General features: G+C 39.2%; 2 protein-coding genes across 2 annotated transcripts in view; one reads left to right on the plus strand and one right to left on the minus strand.

The window, feature by feature from the left end:
* Window positions 1-18,283, plus strand: part of LOC125364126 (coiled-coil domain-containing protein 146-like) — a 116,002-nt gene that overhangs the window by 22,220 nt on the left and 75,499 nt on the right. The window lies entirely within an intron of this gene.
* Window positions 658-13,382, minus strand: LOC125364127 (fibroleukin-like). Its single transcript, XM_048363578.1, is given in 4 exon segments — window positions 658-1,510; window positions 12,825-13,075; window positions 13,077-13,262; window positions 13,264-13,382. Coding segments are annotated over 4 exon segments (1,263 nt in total). The 3' UTR covers window positions 658-803.

The raw sequence follows: 18,283 nt of genomic DNA on the forward strand, positions 1-18,283 counted from the left end.
AAAGACAGTCTACCAGTGGTCTAGCACAATAGTGAGCAAGCTTTATACTGTTTACTATCCAGCATCAAACAAGTCATACACTGCTGATGAATTCCATTGTTTTCTAAATGTGCGGCTATCACATTTTAAGGCATTTTAGGCCTTGGATTTTTTGGGATCCTTTTTGTTTGTTTGTTTGTTTGTAGACAAGATCTCAACATTTAGCTCAGGCTGACCTCAAATTCACAATCTTCTTGCCTCAACCTCCCTATTGCTGAATTACAGGCGTGCATCACCATGCCCAACTTTAATGCCAAATTCTACACTCTGTGTATATTACACAAATAGGCTAATCATGCATATTTTCCATTGTTTGGAAAGTAAAATGCTGTACTATTTTCTTGACCCAAAATAAATGCAACAATTTGAGTAAGTTTATCTCAGTATTTAGAGACATACATACAAATAATTTTTAGAATGTGGGTATATATTTTTTAATGTTCTTGTCTAGACACAGCCATAATAGTTGCTTCTGAGAATCTCTTATTGAATAAACATGTTTTTTATTTTAGAAAGTAATACAAATAATAGTGAACTCCTCAATTAATAGAAATTAAAAAAATTTACAAGTAAAATGTATAATTCTCAGTGCTTTCATGCATGCATTGAACGATAGCCTCAGATGAGTCTTTTTAAATGCACATTTTTCCAAAGCTATGTAGCGTAAGAATCTGCTACTCAGAGACAATTTTTAGTCATAAAAAGAGAATAGGAATCCATTGCCCTATTGATAATAAATGCATAGAGAGATGAGCACTAGTGATTTATGGCTTAAAGTGCTTAGGTCTAATCATCATTTTGGCCTCTTTGAAAGAGAACCTGTAGCCACTAGGCTGTAACTCACTCATACCAGGCCAAGTGCCCCAGAAAATCCCATTATGGACACCTTTGTATTTTGGGTGATAATATTTGCCATGTAAGTTTGCAGAAAGGCATGTATCAAACCACCATCCTGAGCTGCAGTAGTGCCCGCAGTTGCCAGAGGGATAGTGATCTTTGTGTTTATCTGGGGTGGTGAAAAACTTCATATCATGGTTGTAATGCTTACTAAAATGTAAGGCATCCTCAGCTGTGCCACTGTAGTTGCCAGTGTGTAAACGGTATTTGAAAAACTCATGGGCCACATATAACTGGTCATATAGGGCATACAGTTTGACACCACTAAAGTCTTCAAGATCAATTCTCAAGGTCATTTCCTTGCTCTTGGTCAGAAAATGAAGTGTCTTATTTCCCAGCCCAAACTCTCGCCAGAGGTTTCCAAAGCCTGCTTTGTAGTCTTCCCATGTTCTGGTGAAATTGGCACTTCCATCAAAATGAGCCTGCAGCACGGTCCAGCCTCCTCCCACAGTCTCCATGTCACAGTACACCTCAAAGCTACTGTTTTTGGCATCTGGGGTAATCCTGTATTTCTCACTGCTTCTTTTGCCTATTACATAGTAGTCAGAACAATCTTTATATATTAGATGTTGAACTGAAGGAGGAAGAAAAGAAAATTGGATTTTGTTAAAGCATGTGTTTGAAGAACTCTTTACATAAAGGCAGTCTGATCATTAAGGGTGATAACCAGCTCTTCCTCTGTTAAATTCACCTTAACCTGGTCAGCAAGTGAGTGACATTTAAGGCCTTAGAACAAGAATTGGGTGTGAAAGACAAGACTCTAACATACTTTCGCTAAGCAATAATCGTGATAACATGAATAACAAACAACACTAAAGATGAGTATGTAAGATTAATATTTAATGAGGACTACTACATTCTAGACATTCTGCTAAACGTTGATAGAAGTGTCACATTTAATCTGTACATCACCTTATCATACAAGGATTACCATCAGCTTTCTGAGGATGGATATTTAGACCCAAACAGCACCAATGACTCACTCAAGTTCACACAAGCAGTATAGGCAGAGGTGGACACAAATACAGATCTGCCTGGAAGCAAAACTTATTCACATAGCCACTGCTTTTCTGTCCTAAAACTCAAACAATCCCAGCTCTCATGGAACTGTGGTCTAGACACAGGAAGGAAGTTTTATAGCGTATGTTCCAAATGATACATCACAGCTCAAGTGCAAAGGGTTGATCATAAATTCACATTTAATTTCCTTGACAACTATACAAAAAGAGCTCTTGTTTTTTAATTAATAATAACTTATTTATTGTCAAAGTGATGTACAGAGGGGTTACAGTTACATACGTTAGGCCATGGGTACATTTCTTGTACTGTTAACTCCTCCCTCACTCCCCTTCCAGTTCCCCCTTTCCCACTCCCCCCATGAGTTGTTCACTTGGTTTACACCAAATGGTTTTGCAAGTGTTGCTTTTGGAGTCCTTTGTCTTTTTATACTTTGTCTCACTATTTTGATATTTCCTTTCAGTTCCCTAGTTCTAATACCAGTATATACAGTATCCAGGCTACTCAGATGAAATAGAGTGATAGCATGGGGACAACCCCAGGAAGGGGATACAAGAGGAATATCTACAAAAGAAGCTACAGTTTCACATGGCAGATTGAAAGTAATTATAGTAGTAATATAACACTCGTTTCCATAATATGGAGTTCATTTCACTTAGCTTCATCTTTTGCATTCATAAGGGAATAGCTATTAGGCTCTTGTGATCCTCTGCGATGACTAGCCTAAACCTAGAGAAACCATAGAGTCAATGTTTCTTTGGGTCTGGTTCACTTCACTTACTATAATTTTTTCCAAGTTCTTCTGTTTCCTTACAAATGGGGCAATGTCATTCTTTCTAACAGAGGCGTAAAATTCCATTGTGTATATGTACCAAACTTTCCTGATCCATTTGTCTACTGAGGGGCATCTGGGTTGGTTCCATATTTTAGCTATGACAAATTGTGTTGCAATGAAAATTGTTGTGCTGGTGGCTTTAGTGTGTTCTTGTTTGTGTTCATTTGGGTAGATGCCCTAAAATGGGGCTGCTGGGAAATAGGGGAGCTCTATGTTTAGCCTTCTGAGGAATCTCCATACCGCTTGCCAGAATGGTTGAACCAGTTTACATTCCCACCAACAATGAAGTAGGGTTCCCTTTTGGCCACATTGCCTCCAACATTTGTTATTGTTAGTTTTCTTGATAAAGGACATTGTTACTGGGGTGATGTGGAATCTCAATGTTGTTTTGATTTGCATTTCTTTTATGGCCAGTGATGTAGAGCACTTTTTCATATGTCTCTTGGACATTCTCATTTCCTCATCAGAGAAGTCTCTTTCTAAGTCTTTAACCCACTTGTTGAGGGGGCTGTTGGTTCTTTGCAGTTTTGTTTTGGAGGAATTTAATTTTTTTAGTTCTGCATATGTTTTAGATATGAGGCCTTTGTCTGTTCTATGGCCAGTAAAGATCTTTTCCCAATCTATGGGCTTTCTGTTTATCTTGTGAGCTATGGCCTTTGCATGCAGAGGCTCTGCAGTTTGATGCAGTCCCATTTGTCCAGCCTTTCTTTGATTTGTAGCATTTCTGAACCTTTATTAATGAAGTTTCATCTTGTGCCAAGGAGCCCTAGTGTTTCTCCTACTCCTTCTTGCAGTGCAGGGTATCTGTTTTTATTTCGAAGTCTTTGATGCATTTGGAATTGATTTTGGTGCAGGGTGATATATAAGGATCTAGTTTTAGGTTGTTGCAGGTGTAGAACCAGTTTTTCCAGCACCATTTGTTTTTTTTTATAATTTAATTTATTTATTAATTGAACACAAATTTTTTTGACAAGGTGTTGTGCAAAAAGGGTACAGTTACATAGTAGGGCAGTGTGTACATTTCTTGTGATATCTTATGCCATGTTTTTCTTTCCCTTCTCTAGGTCAGGTAGACATATATACAATATACAATGTATCAAGAACATATATAGTAGCCATGTGGCCAAGCCCAAGAAAATTCGCCTTGGGCTTTAAATGTAATGTAGATATTAGACAATATGTCAACAGTAGTCTTATATGAATGTAAATACATAGGTTTTGAGCTATTGTATTCCACTGAGAGGTCAATTTTTGACCTTTATATGTTGAGTAGTTGTTTGGTTTTAGTTACATACTGTTGGGTCGCTGCCCCAATCCTGTGGTAAATTCCATTTGACAAGCAGTTTTTGGTTTCACAGACCTGGTCTCTACAGTCTCTCTGTCTCCCTTTCATAACAGTCATGTATCAGGGAGATCATTCCCCTTTGTTTTCTGTGTTCTAGGCTTGTCTCGCTCAACATTATTTGTTCAAGTTCTGACCATTTCCCTGCGAATAACAATATTTCACCTTTCCTAATCGCTATGTAGTATTCCATTGTGTATAGGTACCATATTTTTTGGATCTATTCATCCGTGGAGGGGCATCTGGGTTGTTTCCATATTTTGGCTATTGTGAATTGTGCCGCAATAAACATGGAAGTACAAATGTCTTTTTGATATCTTGGGACTTGCTGTTTAGGATAGATGCCTAGGAGTAGTATGGCTGGGTCATAGGGTAGGTCTATATTGAGCTTTTTGAGAAACCTCCTTACTGTTCTCCAAAGTGGTTGTGCTAATTTGCACTCCCACCAACAATGGAGAAGGGTTCCTCTTTCCCCACACTCCAGCACCATTTGTTAAAGAGGCTATCTTTCTTCCATCCTACTTTTTTAGCTCCTTTATCAAAGATTATGTAGGCATAGATCTGCAGGTTCATTTCTGGGTCTTCAGTTCTATTCCAGTGGTCTTCATGCCTGTTCCTGTGCCAATACTAAGCTGTTTTTATTGCTATAGCAGCTTTGTAATACAGCTTTAAGTTTGTTATAGTAATTCCTCCAACCCACATATTTCTACTTAAGATTGTTTTTGTTATTCGGGGTCTTTTATTGTTCCATATGAATTTCTGGATTGCTTCCTCTATTTCATTAAAAAAAAACATGGTGTAGGGATATTAATGCATATTGCATTGAATTTGTAGATATCTTTTTGCAATATTGCCATTTTGACGATATTAATCCTCCCAATCCAGAAGCATGGAAGGTTTTTCCCATTTCTTTAGTTCTGCCTTAATTTCATTTTTCATGCTTTTAAAGTTATCATCGTAGGGGTCTTTTACTTCCTTGGTTATGGTTATTCCTAGGTGTTTTCTGTTTTTTGAGGCTATTACAAAAGGAGTTGCTTTCCTGATTTTGGCCTAGGTCTTTGCACCATAGGCATATAGAAAGGCCATTGATTTTTTGAGGGTTTATTTTATATCCTGCTACTTTGCCAAAGTTTTGGATCAGCTCTAGTAGCTTGAGAGTGCAGTCTATGAGGTTCTTTAGGTATAGGATCATTTCATCTGTGAAGAGAGAAAGTTTAACTTCATCTTTTCCTATTTGGATCCACTTTATGTTTTCTTCTTACCTAATTGCTCTGGCTAGGAATTCTAGTACTATGTTGAAGAGAAGGGAAGAGAGTGGACATCCCTGTCTTGTTCCTGATTTTAATTATTTGCTTCCCTCTATTGGCTTGGGGTTTGGCTTTTTGTTCTCTTTCAAGGAGCTTACGGTGGTTCCTTAAATTCTGTTTTTCCAGTTTGTTGATGTAGGCACTCAAAAATATAAATTTTCTGCTGAGTACTCACTTTGCTGTGTCCCAAAGGAGCTGGTAATTTGTATGCTCATCTTGGTTTAATTCCATAAACATTTGAATTTCTGTTCTAATTTCTTCAGTGACCCACTGATGGTTCAGCAGTGTGTTGTTTAGTCTCCATGAACTGTAGGATTTTCTGTGGTGGCTGTTTGAGTTGAGCTCTAATTTTATTTCATTGTGGTCTGAGAGAATGTAGGGAATGATTTCAATACTTCTGAATTTGTACAGATTTTTTTTGTTCCCTAAGATATAATCTATTTTGGAGAATGTTCCATGTGCTGCTGAAAAGAATGTGAATTCTGTTGTTGCTGGATGGAATACTCTGTAGATGTCCGTTAAGTCTAGTTGGTGTATGCAGTTGTTAATTTATGAGGTTTCTTTGCTCAGTTTTTGGCTTGTTGATCTGTGCAGAGGTGACAGTGGACTGTTAAAGTCTCCAACTATCAATGTGTTTGGGTCTATGAGTGTTTTTAGAGTCAGTAGTGTTTGTTTGATGAAGTTGGGTGCTCCTGTATTTGGTGTGTAGATATTTAGGGTGGTTATATCATCCTGTAGGAGATCCCTATATTAGTATGTAGTAACCTTCTTTGTCTCTTCTTACTGTTTTTTAGTTTGAAGTCAATTTTGTCTGATACTAGGATTGCAACTCCAGCCTGCTTATGGGGTCTGTTTGCTTGGTAGATTTTATTTGAGCCTTTCACTTTTAGAAGATGTTTGCTTTTGCTAGATAGATGTGTCTCCTGGAGGCAGCAGAAAGATGGGTCTTGAGTTTTGATCCAACTTATGAGCCTATGTCGTTTGATTGGAGAATTAAGTCCATTAATGTTGAGAGTTAGGATTGAGAGATGATTGTTTGTTCCTTTCCTTTTAGCTTCTTGTTAACAGCTGTGTCTTCCCAAATCTTGATATAGTATTCTGATTTTCTATTTGGGGTTCATTTCTCTTTCTGTATTGTCATTTTGATTGTTTTCCCTGTGTAATACATCCTTGAGGATTTTCTGTAAAGCTGGTTTGGTGGAGATACATTGTTTCAGTTTTTATTTGACTTTCAGCTATGCATGAGAGTTCAGCTGGGTACAGTGTTCTTGGTTGATAGTTATTTTTATGTAGGGTTTGCCATACCTCATTCCAGGCTCTTCAGGCTTCTTCTTGCTTTCTTGCTTGCTGAGAAGTCTGGGGTAATTCTGATTGGTTTTCCTTTATATGTAATCATTTTCTTCTCCCTAACAGCTTTAAGGATTCTTTCCTTGGACTGTATTCGTCCTGTTTTCAACACATTGTGTTGGTGGGATGTCCTATTCTGGTCTGGTCATTTTGGGGTTCTAAATCCTTCTTGTATCTGGATAGAACTATCCTTCTGGATATTTGGGAAGTTGTCAGCTAATATTCTATTAAATGGGTTGCCTATTCCATTGACTTCTTCTAGGTTTTCCTTGATACCTATTAGCCTTAAATTGGGCTTCCTGATTGTATCTTGGAGCACATGGAGTGATCTGTTTGGCCAGTTGGGTTGGTTTTGTATTGTTTTTTGTTCTTTCTCCATAGATTCTAGGGAATCTTCAGTTCCTGAGATTTGATCCTCGGCTTCATCCAGTCTGGCCTGTAGGCTAGCTACTTGATTTCGAATCTCTCTTCCTTCTGAATGGTCTTTCTTGATAGCTTCCATGTCTTTGCTATAATTTTCTCTTAGGTCCTGCATGGACTACTTTACTTTATTAATTTCGCTTTGAGTGCTGTCTCTCAAATCTTTTAGCTGGGTAGCTATATTTTCATTGGACTCTTGAAGTTCATTCATCTTTCTATTTGTGGAGGCAAGGTAGGGGTAGTGAAGAGAATAGAGTAAAATGAATGGGGAGTGATGATTTTGGTTTAGTTTCACTGATGTGGAAATGTGGATAAGAGTAGAATCAGTAGAAAGAACGAGGTTAAAATGATAGACAATGAGTCAGCAGAAATGTGTAAAGGTGTTAGTCAAAGTAAAGTAATTTTAAAGAAAGAAAATGTGAAAAGAGAAACAAAGAAAAAATACAGGAAATACAGGTAAAACACACAAAACACAAAAAAAAATTACCAGAAACTACCACAACCCAATAACACAAACAAAAATGGAAAACAAAATGCAAACAACAACTCAAAAATGAAAAATAAGAAAATAAAAAAGTTTTAAAAAAATGTTAGGAGTAGCTTGGAAGACGGCGGAGGAGCGGCTGTGCCCTGCAGAGCTCCCTCCCATATCGTAGTTTTCTCACCTCATAGAAACTGTTTCTCTGAGAAAGACAGCCAAAGTAAGTTCTAACAGTACAGGGATTATCTACAGGGAGGAAAAATCGACTTTGCTGGTCTGAAAACACAGTTTTGAGTTCCAGGCGGCGTCCCGCCGCCGCACCAGGGCCGGCTCCGGCACAGTGCCGGGCACAGCCCCCAGCACTCCGCGCAGCTAAAGCGAGAAATACTCCAGACGGCAGCCGAGCACGGAGGACCTGACATCGCAGAGACAGCATGACATGATCCTATACCTAAAGAATCCCATAGACTCTACCCCCATGCTACTAGAGCTGATACAAAACTTTGGCAAAGTTGCAGGATATAAAATAAACCTTCAAAAATCAACGGCCTTTCTCTATGCTAACAACCCGAAGACCGAGGCTGAAATCAGGAAAGCAACTCCTTTTGCAATAGCCCCCCAAAACATAAAATACCTAGGAATATCCTTAACCAAAGAAGTGAAAGACCTCTTTGAAGAGAACTTTAAAAGCTTGAAAAATGAAATTAAGTCAGAACTAAGAAAATGGAAAAACCTCCCATGCTCCTGGATTGGGAGGATTAATATAATCAAAATGGCAATATTGCCAAAGGCTATCTACAAATTCAATGCAATACCCATTAATATCCCAACACCATTCTTTAATGAAATAGAGGAAGCAATCCAGAAATTCATATGGAACAATAAAAGACCTAGAATAGCAAAAACACTCCTAAGCAGAAAGAACAGTGCTGGAGGAATTACAATACCCAACTTCAAGCTGTATTATAAAGCTATAGTAATAAAAACAGCTTGGTATTGGCACCGGAACAGGCCTGAAGACCAATGGAACAGAATTGAAGACCCAGAATTAAACCCACAGAACTATGCCTACTTAATCTTTGATAAAGGAGCTAAAACAATAGTATGGAAGAAAGATAGCCTCTTTAACAAGTGGTGCTGGCAAAACTGGCTCAACACATGCAGCAAACTAAAACTAGATCCTTATATATCACCCTGCACCAAAATCAATTCCAAATGGATTAAAGACCTTGAAATCAAAACAGGCACCCTGAAGACACTAAAGGAAGGAGTAGGAGAAACACTTGGGCTCCTTGGCACAGGACAGAACTTCCTTAACAAAGACCCTGAAAGGCTACAAATCAAAGAAAGGTTGGACAAATGGGATTGCATCAAACTCCAGAGCTTCTGCACGGCAAAGGACATAGCTCTCAAGATAAACAGAAAGCCCACAGACTGGGAGAAAATCTTTACCGGACATTCAACAGACAAAGGCCTCATCTCTAAAATATATGCAGAACTAAAAAAATTACCTTCTTCCAAAACAAAACTGCAAAGAACAAATAGCCCCCTCATCAAGTGGGCTAAAGACTTACAAAGAAACTTCTCTGATGAGGAAATGAGAATGGCCAATAGACATATGAAAAAATGCTCTACATCACTGGCCATAAAGGAAATGCAAATCAAAACAACATTGAGATTCCATCTCACCCCAGCAAGAATGTCATATATCAAGAAAACTAATAATAACAATTGTTGGAGGGGATGTGGCCAAAAGGGAACCCTACTTCATTGTTGGTGGGAATGTAAACTGGTTCAGCCACTCTGGCAAGCAGTATGGAGATTCCTCAGAAGGCTTAATATAGAACTCCCCTATGACCCAGCAGCCCCACTGTTGGGTATCTATCCAAAAGACCACAAACAAAATCACAGTAATGCCACCAGCACAACAATGTTCATCGCAGCACAATTTGTCATAGCGAGAAGCTGGAACCAACCCAGATGCCCCTCCATAGATGAATGGATCAGGAAAATGTGGTACATTTACACAATGGAATTTTATGCCTCTATCAGAAAGAATGACATTGTTCCATTTGTAAGGAAATGGAAGGACTTGGAAAAAGTTATACTAAGTGAAGTGAGCCAGACCCAAAGAAACATGGACTCTATGGCCTCCCTTATTGGGAATAATTAGTACAGGTTTAGGCAAGCCATAGCAGAGCATCACAAGGCCCAATAGCTATACCCTTAGAAACACATAAGATGATGCTAAGTGAAATGAACTCCATGATATGGAAACAAGTGATATATCACAGTTATAACTACTTTCAACGTCCTATGTGTATGTGTAGTTTCTATTATTGATGATGTTTTGTATCACCTTCCTATGTTTGTACCTACACTATCTCTGTAATCTTATCTGAGTATATTGGAAACCGTGTTTACTGGTATTGGAAGTAGGAAATTCAAAGGTAATACCAAATTCAAGAGACACAGGGTAAAAAAAGAGAAATAACTACAAAAGCAATACTTGCAAAACTGTTTGGTGTAAGTGAACTGAACAACTGGGGGGGGAGGGAAAGGGGGGGAAGGAGGGGGGCATGAGGGACAAGGCAACAAACAGTACAAGAAATGTATCCAATGCCCAACGTATGATACTGTAACCTCTCTGTACGTCAGTTTGATAATAAAAATTAGAGAAAAATAAATAAATAAATAAATAAAAATAAAAAAATGTTAAAAATAGGGGCTGGGGATATGGCCTAGTGGCAAGAGTGCTTGCCTCGTTCATGGTCAGGGCGATCTTCTCCGGGGCCTTGCCACCTTCTCCTGGGTGGAGCTGGCTGTGGAATTCAGCTTGGTTTCCTGGTGGACGTCCTCTGTAATGAGGCCATTTATCTGTCTAGGGAAGTTTACTCTCCCGTATGATTGTTCCATGCTGCCAGTAGCTGCTTTCTGCTTTTGGTTTGATTTTAGAAATTCCAGCTGCTGGAGAGTTGGCATCTGTGGCCTCAGTGGAGCAGGGTGGGGCAGGGCACCTCTGGCTGAGTTTACCTGAGTCTGTGAGCCTCATCCCAGGAACGATCCTCCTGCCTTGTGGGGGGGGGGGGGGTCATTCTACTGGGCTCTCACAGTTCAGTCACTCTTGCCCTTTACAAATAATGGTCCTTTTATCCTTGCTTTCCCCTGGCCTGATTTAGTTCCAGTCTGGTCTGACCAGGTCTATGCCAGTTTCAAAGATGTCATTTTGCTCTGGCAGTGGGGGAAGGGCTAGCTTCCAGAAGCTGCTCTGTGGGCAGGAGTGAGAATGTCTTTCATGGTGTACTCACGCTCTCTCTGCAATTTTGGCCTGTCCATGCTCAGCAAGCGATCTGCGTCTGTCTGCCACTATCTGGAGGATTTCTTCCTGGTCACTGCTCTGTGCTTTAGTTGTGCAGAGTGCCGGAAGCTGTGCTGGCACCAACACTGGCATGGTGGTGGGACGCTCCCCAGGAACTCTTGTTTTTTAAAAGTCTTTTTTTCAATAATGTGCTGTGTGATTCTGAATGCAGTATTTCATATGTTTGGTTTCTACAAAGAAACAACAGGTGGTTATGATCAAGATAATTGTCATCCATTAACGGAGTTTGGTAGAAATGTAAGGCAGCTATTTATATCCAAATACTTTTCATAAAAATGTATGGGATATAAGGTGAGTTTAATATATGAAAACTATAAGGCACAAAATATATTTGTGTGGATGGTTGTTGTAGCTTCTACTGCTATTTTTTGGCACTGGGCATTGAAGCCAGAGTCTTGTGCATGCAGCAGCATTCCATCACTTCAGCTACACAATTACTTCTTTTGCTTTTATTTTTAATTTTCTTCGTTTGATTTAATTTATTTTTTAAGATAGAGTTTTACTAACTTTGCCTGGAGCTGGCTTCTTAATCCTTCTAACTCTGCCTCTCAAGTATCAGGGATTTACAGACATGAATACCTATGCACCGTCTACATTGCCACATATGTAGGACTCAGAATATTCAGATATTTTCTTAAAACTTTTAGGCGAAAAATGAAGTTTTTTTCATATCACTATAAGTTTCCAGTGTCATAGCTCTCTGTATATTCAGTGATGTCACCGAAATCATGAACATCTGCTTTACAATCTGTGAAATTCACATGTATGCTGCCAAAAGTATTAGCAGCCAGTGGTCTTTGAAACCACTGCCTTTCACCCACTCTGATAAGTCCTTTGGGGATGGAGCATGCCTGAAGTGTTTTAAGATGAAAAGTAGTCTCTGCTGTGTCCCTTTAAAAGTAGCCTCTGCTGTGCCCCTTTAAATGGATATGCAGAGATCCTAATGCAGAGATGGCTCATGAACAGAAGTGGTCCCAGGAATTTAGGAATTGGGGGTACCATTAGTTCATAGGCAGAGTAGGCAGTTAGGTCTGTGTTTTCTAATATGTGTTGACGTTAAGTCATTTGGAAAGTGAGAATGGATTCTGTTTATGCTTGAACACTAGGTTAATGTCAAAGAGGGAAAAGAATTTATTCTTGCCTTTAGTGACAAAATCCTTCCCTTCAAACATTTATGTGCTACTAGGTCTCAAAGCAAAAACTTTTGCATGTGCACAAAGTGGCTTTTATTTTATCTATGCAGTCTCCCATTTTAAGTAGAGATTTGCAATTGTGATCAGCAGATTGCTTGTTAAAAAGTTTTCAAAAACCACTTGTTGCTACGTGAGGCATGGCAATCAGCCAACCCAATGACAAACTAATGTCCAATAAACAAAGCACAGTTGTCAACATTACCTTCTCTCTTATGTGTTCAAACACATGGGTAAAATGATAGAGTAAATGCACAAAGCCATTAAGAAATTCTCTCTTGCTGCTTGTGCTTGTGTGAAGGTCTGGCAAATAAGATGTTGAAATTGAAAGTGCTTGCTCATGGATATAGATCCAGGGATGTGATTTGAAATGAGGTCAGGTAGCACATCTGAAGTCCCAGTTCCAGAAAATACTTGTTTGTATTGGGCTACTTTAATGAATGAAAGGCTTATGTATTTAATCCTTCACCTATTTAACTTATTCCCTTGGGCCATAATACTGTGGACACTCCCTAGCTATATAACCTCCTTGAACAAATGATAAGAAAACATTATTACAAGTACACATACCTGGCCATGACTGAATTTGCTCTTGACTGGGACACTTGGATGAACATTTGCTGTTCAAACTGTTGACCACAGATATGAGATTGGCCACATTCCTGTTGACATAATTTTCTATGTCGTTCATATTTACAAGATTCAGCCTCTCTAGGCAACCCTGCAGCACGTTGATCTTCTCCTTTGCGGCCTTCAGCTCCAAGGATAGCTTGCTCACCTTGTTCTTTAATTCTTTCACCCTGTTGTCTCCAGCCTCTCCAGGGATCTTGGTGGTCCTCAGTTTGCAACTTATAGTCATGGCAAGATTTCTTGAGGCTGTTCACGATGTCCTTAAGAGTCTGGACTTCTTTGAACACCTCCTCTAATCTGCTGAACTCCTGTGGGAGCCGAATGGCCAGTGGGGGCAGGGTCACCTGGTAGGGGCACTGGCCCTTCAAGGTGCATTTTCTTGCTTTCCAGGGTCGCCAGGCAGGCCTTTAATTTCGCGGGTTCATTGTTTGCCACCACCACCAAGCCACAAGCAGCTATGACAGCTGAGCTCAGCCAGCACCAGTCAGGAAACTTCATCTCAGCGGTGGAGAGCAGTGGGGAGCAGTGGGGTGCCTGCCGGCAGCAGGCAGAGAACTTTAATAGCCAGGCTGCCTGGGTCAGGCTGAGTTCCCAGAAAAGGGTGGGAGCCTTTGCATCACACATTTCAGACACGCACAGGAAGAGGAGATGGTCCTCAGCAGATGTGCGTATCCCAGCATTCATTCAGTTCTGTCCACGTTATTTGCATTGCAATGGGATTCAATTGCTGTCACTTATTTGTGATTTATTTGGATGCTTCATGATTTGGAAAGCACAAGCAAAATCTTTCAGAAATCATTTTGTTGTATTTCTGATTGAAGGAGAATTAAACCTAACTCCTTTGGAAACTGTTTTCAGAGATCAGTGTTTATGTATCAGTTGTCAAGCTACTTGAAGAACAGAAATGTTACTAAAATGGAACTGTTACTAAACGTTACTAAGATGTTACTAGAGGAGGGCATGGAGGAAACTAGTGTTCTGGTGACATTTTAAGCATTTTAAACATTTCTAAAAATAACATGTAGCTTTCTGGCTGGGTAATGGACATTTGTTTCCTCCGTTTAAAAAGGGGAAGAAAACTGGTAGGGGAAAAGAGTGCTGCTTTCTCTTCTGACATTTGGCCTCATGGATATAATTGTCTAGATGCCTCAAACTATTTTCTAAAATCCACTCCAATTTAGTAGCTGCCTTCTTTACCTTCTGCCATGTTTGTTCTTGTCCCCTCATCTTCCACAGTGGCTCCTGTGGGACTCTTCTGTTCCAGTCTGTGCTCCCTCCCTTGGCACCCAGGCCTGGCAGCCCCACCTCTGCTTTCTGCCCCCATGTACTGCACTTCTGCTCTCTCTGTCTGTGGACCACTTGGGTCACCTGTCTAAAGCATGCCAGTGCTCAGCCCCAGTAGTTTCTGAACATTTCTGTCCATAGGCCAAGTGCAAGAGTTCATCTAGAGAAACCACCTTCTTTAAAAGATTTTGCATATTAGCTTTTACCAGATGGCTTTTTAAAGGATTTTATTGCTTTAAGCATGATTTCAATATGATGGACGCAGATCACAATCTAAACTATTTGCCATGTTAGTTAAGGTACTCTGTAATCTGTCTAATGTTTATTTATGTAGTCTGATTTCCAATGATTTTTCCATATATCCTTCACTCTAACCACACTGCCTTCTTTATGTTCTCAGAATATGTCAGTCTTAATTTCCACTTCTGGAACTGTTCTTTCTGCAGAACCCTCAGGAAACTGAACTGAGATTTCAACCCTGGTTCACTCCCCAAGTAGATAAAAAGACTGTTAACATTAGAGTCTTCATTCCTGCTGGCAGAGGAAGCATTTGGCTGTTCTCTCATATCAGAACCAGAGTTACACAAACTGAGTGCTGAAGGGAAAAAATACACCACATAAACAAGTTTGTCAAACACAGTCTACACAGCTATGCCTCCTTAGCCTCTATCTTCTAAAAATAGTTTTTTTCTTCATTCCATCCAATATATTCAAATCAATGTTACACACAATTTTTAACCCCAGCTTTAAAAAACATCTCTTCATTTTACTTTCCTCACACACTTTGAAGATGACTCCTACTTGATTTGAGGGGAGAAATAAATGACTAGATAAGTTTACAAGAAGTCAGTGATGATAGTACATCATACTCATGTATGGGGATGATGTTTTCCATTCTGGCACACTTTTTAATACCCCTGGCAAGTTGGGATGTAAACCCATATATTTACCAGTCAAGTATTGATCAAGGATCTCCGATTTACTTGGCACTATGCTAGAACATATAAAAGATACATATCACTATCTCATTTATTTATGTATTGATTCATTATTTAATTATTTACTTTCTATATGCAATGCATTACCCTGGACATTTGGCTTACAATAATGAGCAAACCAGATAGCAAAGGAACTCTTTTTTTCTCCAGGCTGGACTTCCAAACAAAATCCTTAGCACTTTAAAAAGTTTCTAAATCCAACAAAGAGCTTCTGGCTCTTAAAATAGGCTTTTGGTCCATCTCCTTGAATCATGGATTTGTTTTCCAAACACTGCTGGTAATTCTTGTGCCCTGTACACCCCCACATAACTTAGCTGCGGGCTAATTGCATAGATCCACCTCAAAACACTTGAAAGAATTTGGGAACTGGCTCTTGTCTCTTCAGGAGCCATTGGAAATTCCCCAAATGGAAAGACAAACTATCTTATTAATCAGTTTCATTGATATGAATACCCACCAAATGAGTTGATACTCCATAGGGGAAGAATGTTGTACCACAATGTACTATCCCACTGCATCCTCCCATCTTGACAAGTACTACCTGCAGTTGAGCAAAGAAAACACTCAACACAGTAAATGACTTACCTATGGCTAGAAGACATATTGAAACCATGATGTAGTGTATGATATTCTAATCAATTTCTAGATCATCTGGAAACCCCAGACAATTTTGATAGCAAAGCAGTAGAAATCTGTTTTCCTTTCAGGGCCATTTTGAGTAATGCATCTTCTACTAGAAACAAATGGGAAATCTGTGAAAGCAGTTAGTGTGGTATCAAGCACTAAGTAAAAGGTAGGTCAGTGATGGCAAGAGGGGAGATAGACAGAGACAGACATTGCTAAGTAGTATTAGATGCATATGATATAAGTGAAGAGAAATGGAAGGAGAGGGAGAACTGGGGAAGCACTCTGAAATAGGACTCTGTATTTAAGTAATGTCATGGTAATGACAAAAGAGAGGGAGATGGTAGTTGACTGGATATACTTGTGATCATTATATTTGTGTTTCAGTACATTAAATTTTAGGTATTGACAAACTATCAAGTAGAAATATATTGCAAGAAGTTGAACTTCAAGGCATGAAAATCAGGTCAGAATCAATATATATGTCAATCTGAAACTATAGAAACCAAAACCATGGTCAAAGAAATTAGATGAGATCGAGGAAATAGAGTTTCAAGGAGGAGGAGGAAACCACTTTTAAAGCAAAACTGAGAAGCAGATTTTTTTGTGCTCAACTCCTATAGAAATTTTGACCTCTGATCTTGAACTTCTATCTCTTTCATATTGCTGGAAAACCTTTCTGGGTTCTCTCACAGCTCCTTCTGTCAGGCATGATTTCTCAGGGTAGAGTTGGAATCTTCCCTTCTCTCCCTGAGTCCACCCTCAACCTAGTACTACACTTAATACTCACTTGTACATATGGTTTTCAGAGCAGAGAAATTATTTAACAGCAATGTACAGTGGCAAAATTTGTTTCCATATGACACATGGGGAAATTACCTATTCATTGTATGTTACCTGAATTCATCACATATTTAGAATTCTTTTCATATATTTAAGTTGCATGTAGTTGAGAAGCTACATCTTTTATATCTGCATCAGAGTCTTAAAATTTAATTTCCTCTCATATTTTCTATTTTTAAGGACTACAGGGCATTCCTATTTGTACCAAAAGAAGTAATGAAAACTATTTATAGTAATAAAATTATTTATCAGTATTAAGCTCATGAATGTAAAACAGTTTTATTTCCTGATTTATTAAATTCTAGCTTTCTTAAATTTTAAAAAGAAATGTGTACTTTTCTAATAACACTTACTCACCTTCTAAAGTATTTGATTTGAAACAGTAACAAAAAGGAAAATTTATTTTTATAGCTATCAATGGTAATTTCATAAAAGAACTCTGAGCCAGGTACTGGGGGCTCATGCCTATAATTCTATACAGTAGGCTAAATCACAGTTCAAAGGCAGCCTGGGCATGAAAGTCCATGAGAGTCTTATCTCCAATTAATCAGCAAAAAGCTGGAAGTAGAGCTGTTGCTCAAGTTGTAGAGCGTTATCCTTGAGCAAAAGGAAGCTCAGGGACAGGGCCCAGGCCCAGAGTTCAAGCCCAGAACAAGCAGCAAAAAAAATCCCACAAAACTGTGATGAAAATCCTAGAGGTCTGTGCCTATGTCTATAGTTTACCAGCAGAGCACTTTCTTAGCATGGCCAAGGTCCAGTGTTCAATCCCCAGCCCACACCAAAAAGGAAATTGGGGCTAGGGAGGTAGCTGAGTTGGTGGAGTGCTTGCCTAGGCATGAGGCCCTGGGTTAGAGGCTTAGCAATGAAAAATGAAACCCTTAGTTCAGCCATTCATGGAGAGATAAAAAATGGCCTCATTTTGACTAAACGTAGAATAATAATACTTATGTATGTCTTATAAGGCCAGCACTCTGTCATAGGTGGAAAATTCTGTCATGGTTAGAAGATTTAAATTAGAAATTTCTCCAGTGTCAACCATCCCTGAAAGATTGACGATGTGAATCTCTTTCCTCACCCACCCCCCTCCTAGGGCTTGAATTCAGGGCCTGGGCACTGCTCCTGACCTTTGTTGCTCAAGTGTTCTACCACTTTGAGCCACAGCTCTATTTCTGGTATTCTTGTGGTTAATTGGAAATAAGAATCTCATGTACTTTCCTGCCTAGGCTGGCTTCGAAGTGCAATCCTCAGATCTCAGCCTCCTATATAGCTACAATTACAGGCATGAGCCACCAGTGCCCAGCTGATTATGTGAATCTTGAAGGACCAACTCAAGTATAAGGCAGAAACATTCTAAGATTAATCAGATCATAGCATAATCATCCACTGTGGTACCAACAAGGGCTTCAGTTTGGTATTCATGGCTTCTTTATGAAACTGGAATATTCCGTAGGAGTTTTAAGATGTCCATCAGTCAGTATCTGTCAACGTAAGGTCTTGTTATATACCCCAATCAAGCCCCAGGGGCCACAAGATACATAGGATAATGATATCCAATTTTACTGATATGTCTCTATATTTCCAGAGAGTTAGAAAACTTCATAGAGCTAAAACTGAGGAAACAAGGCAGATGCCCCTCATTGGATGAATAGA

This window comes from Perognathus longimembris, chromosome 15 (assembly GCF_023159225.1).
Source record: "Perognathus longimembris pacificus isolate PPM17 chromosome 15, ASM2315922v1, whole genome shotgun sequence".
NCBI lineage: Eukaryota > Metazoa > Chordata > Mammalia > Rodentia > Heteromyidae > Perognathus > Perognathus longimembris.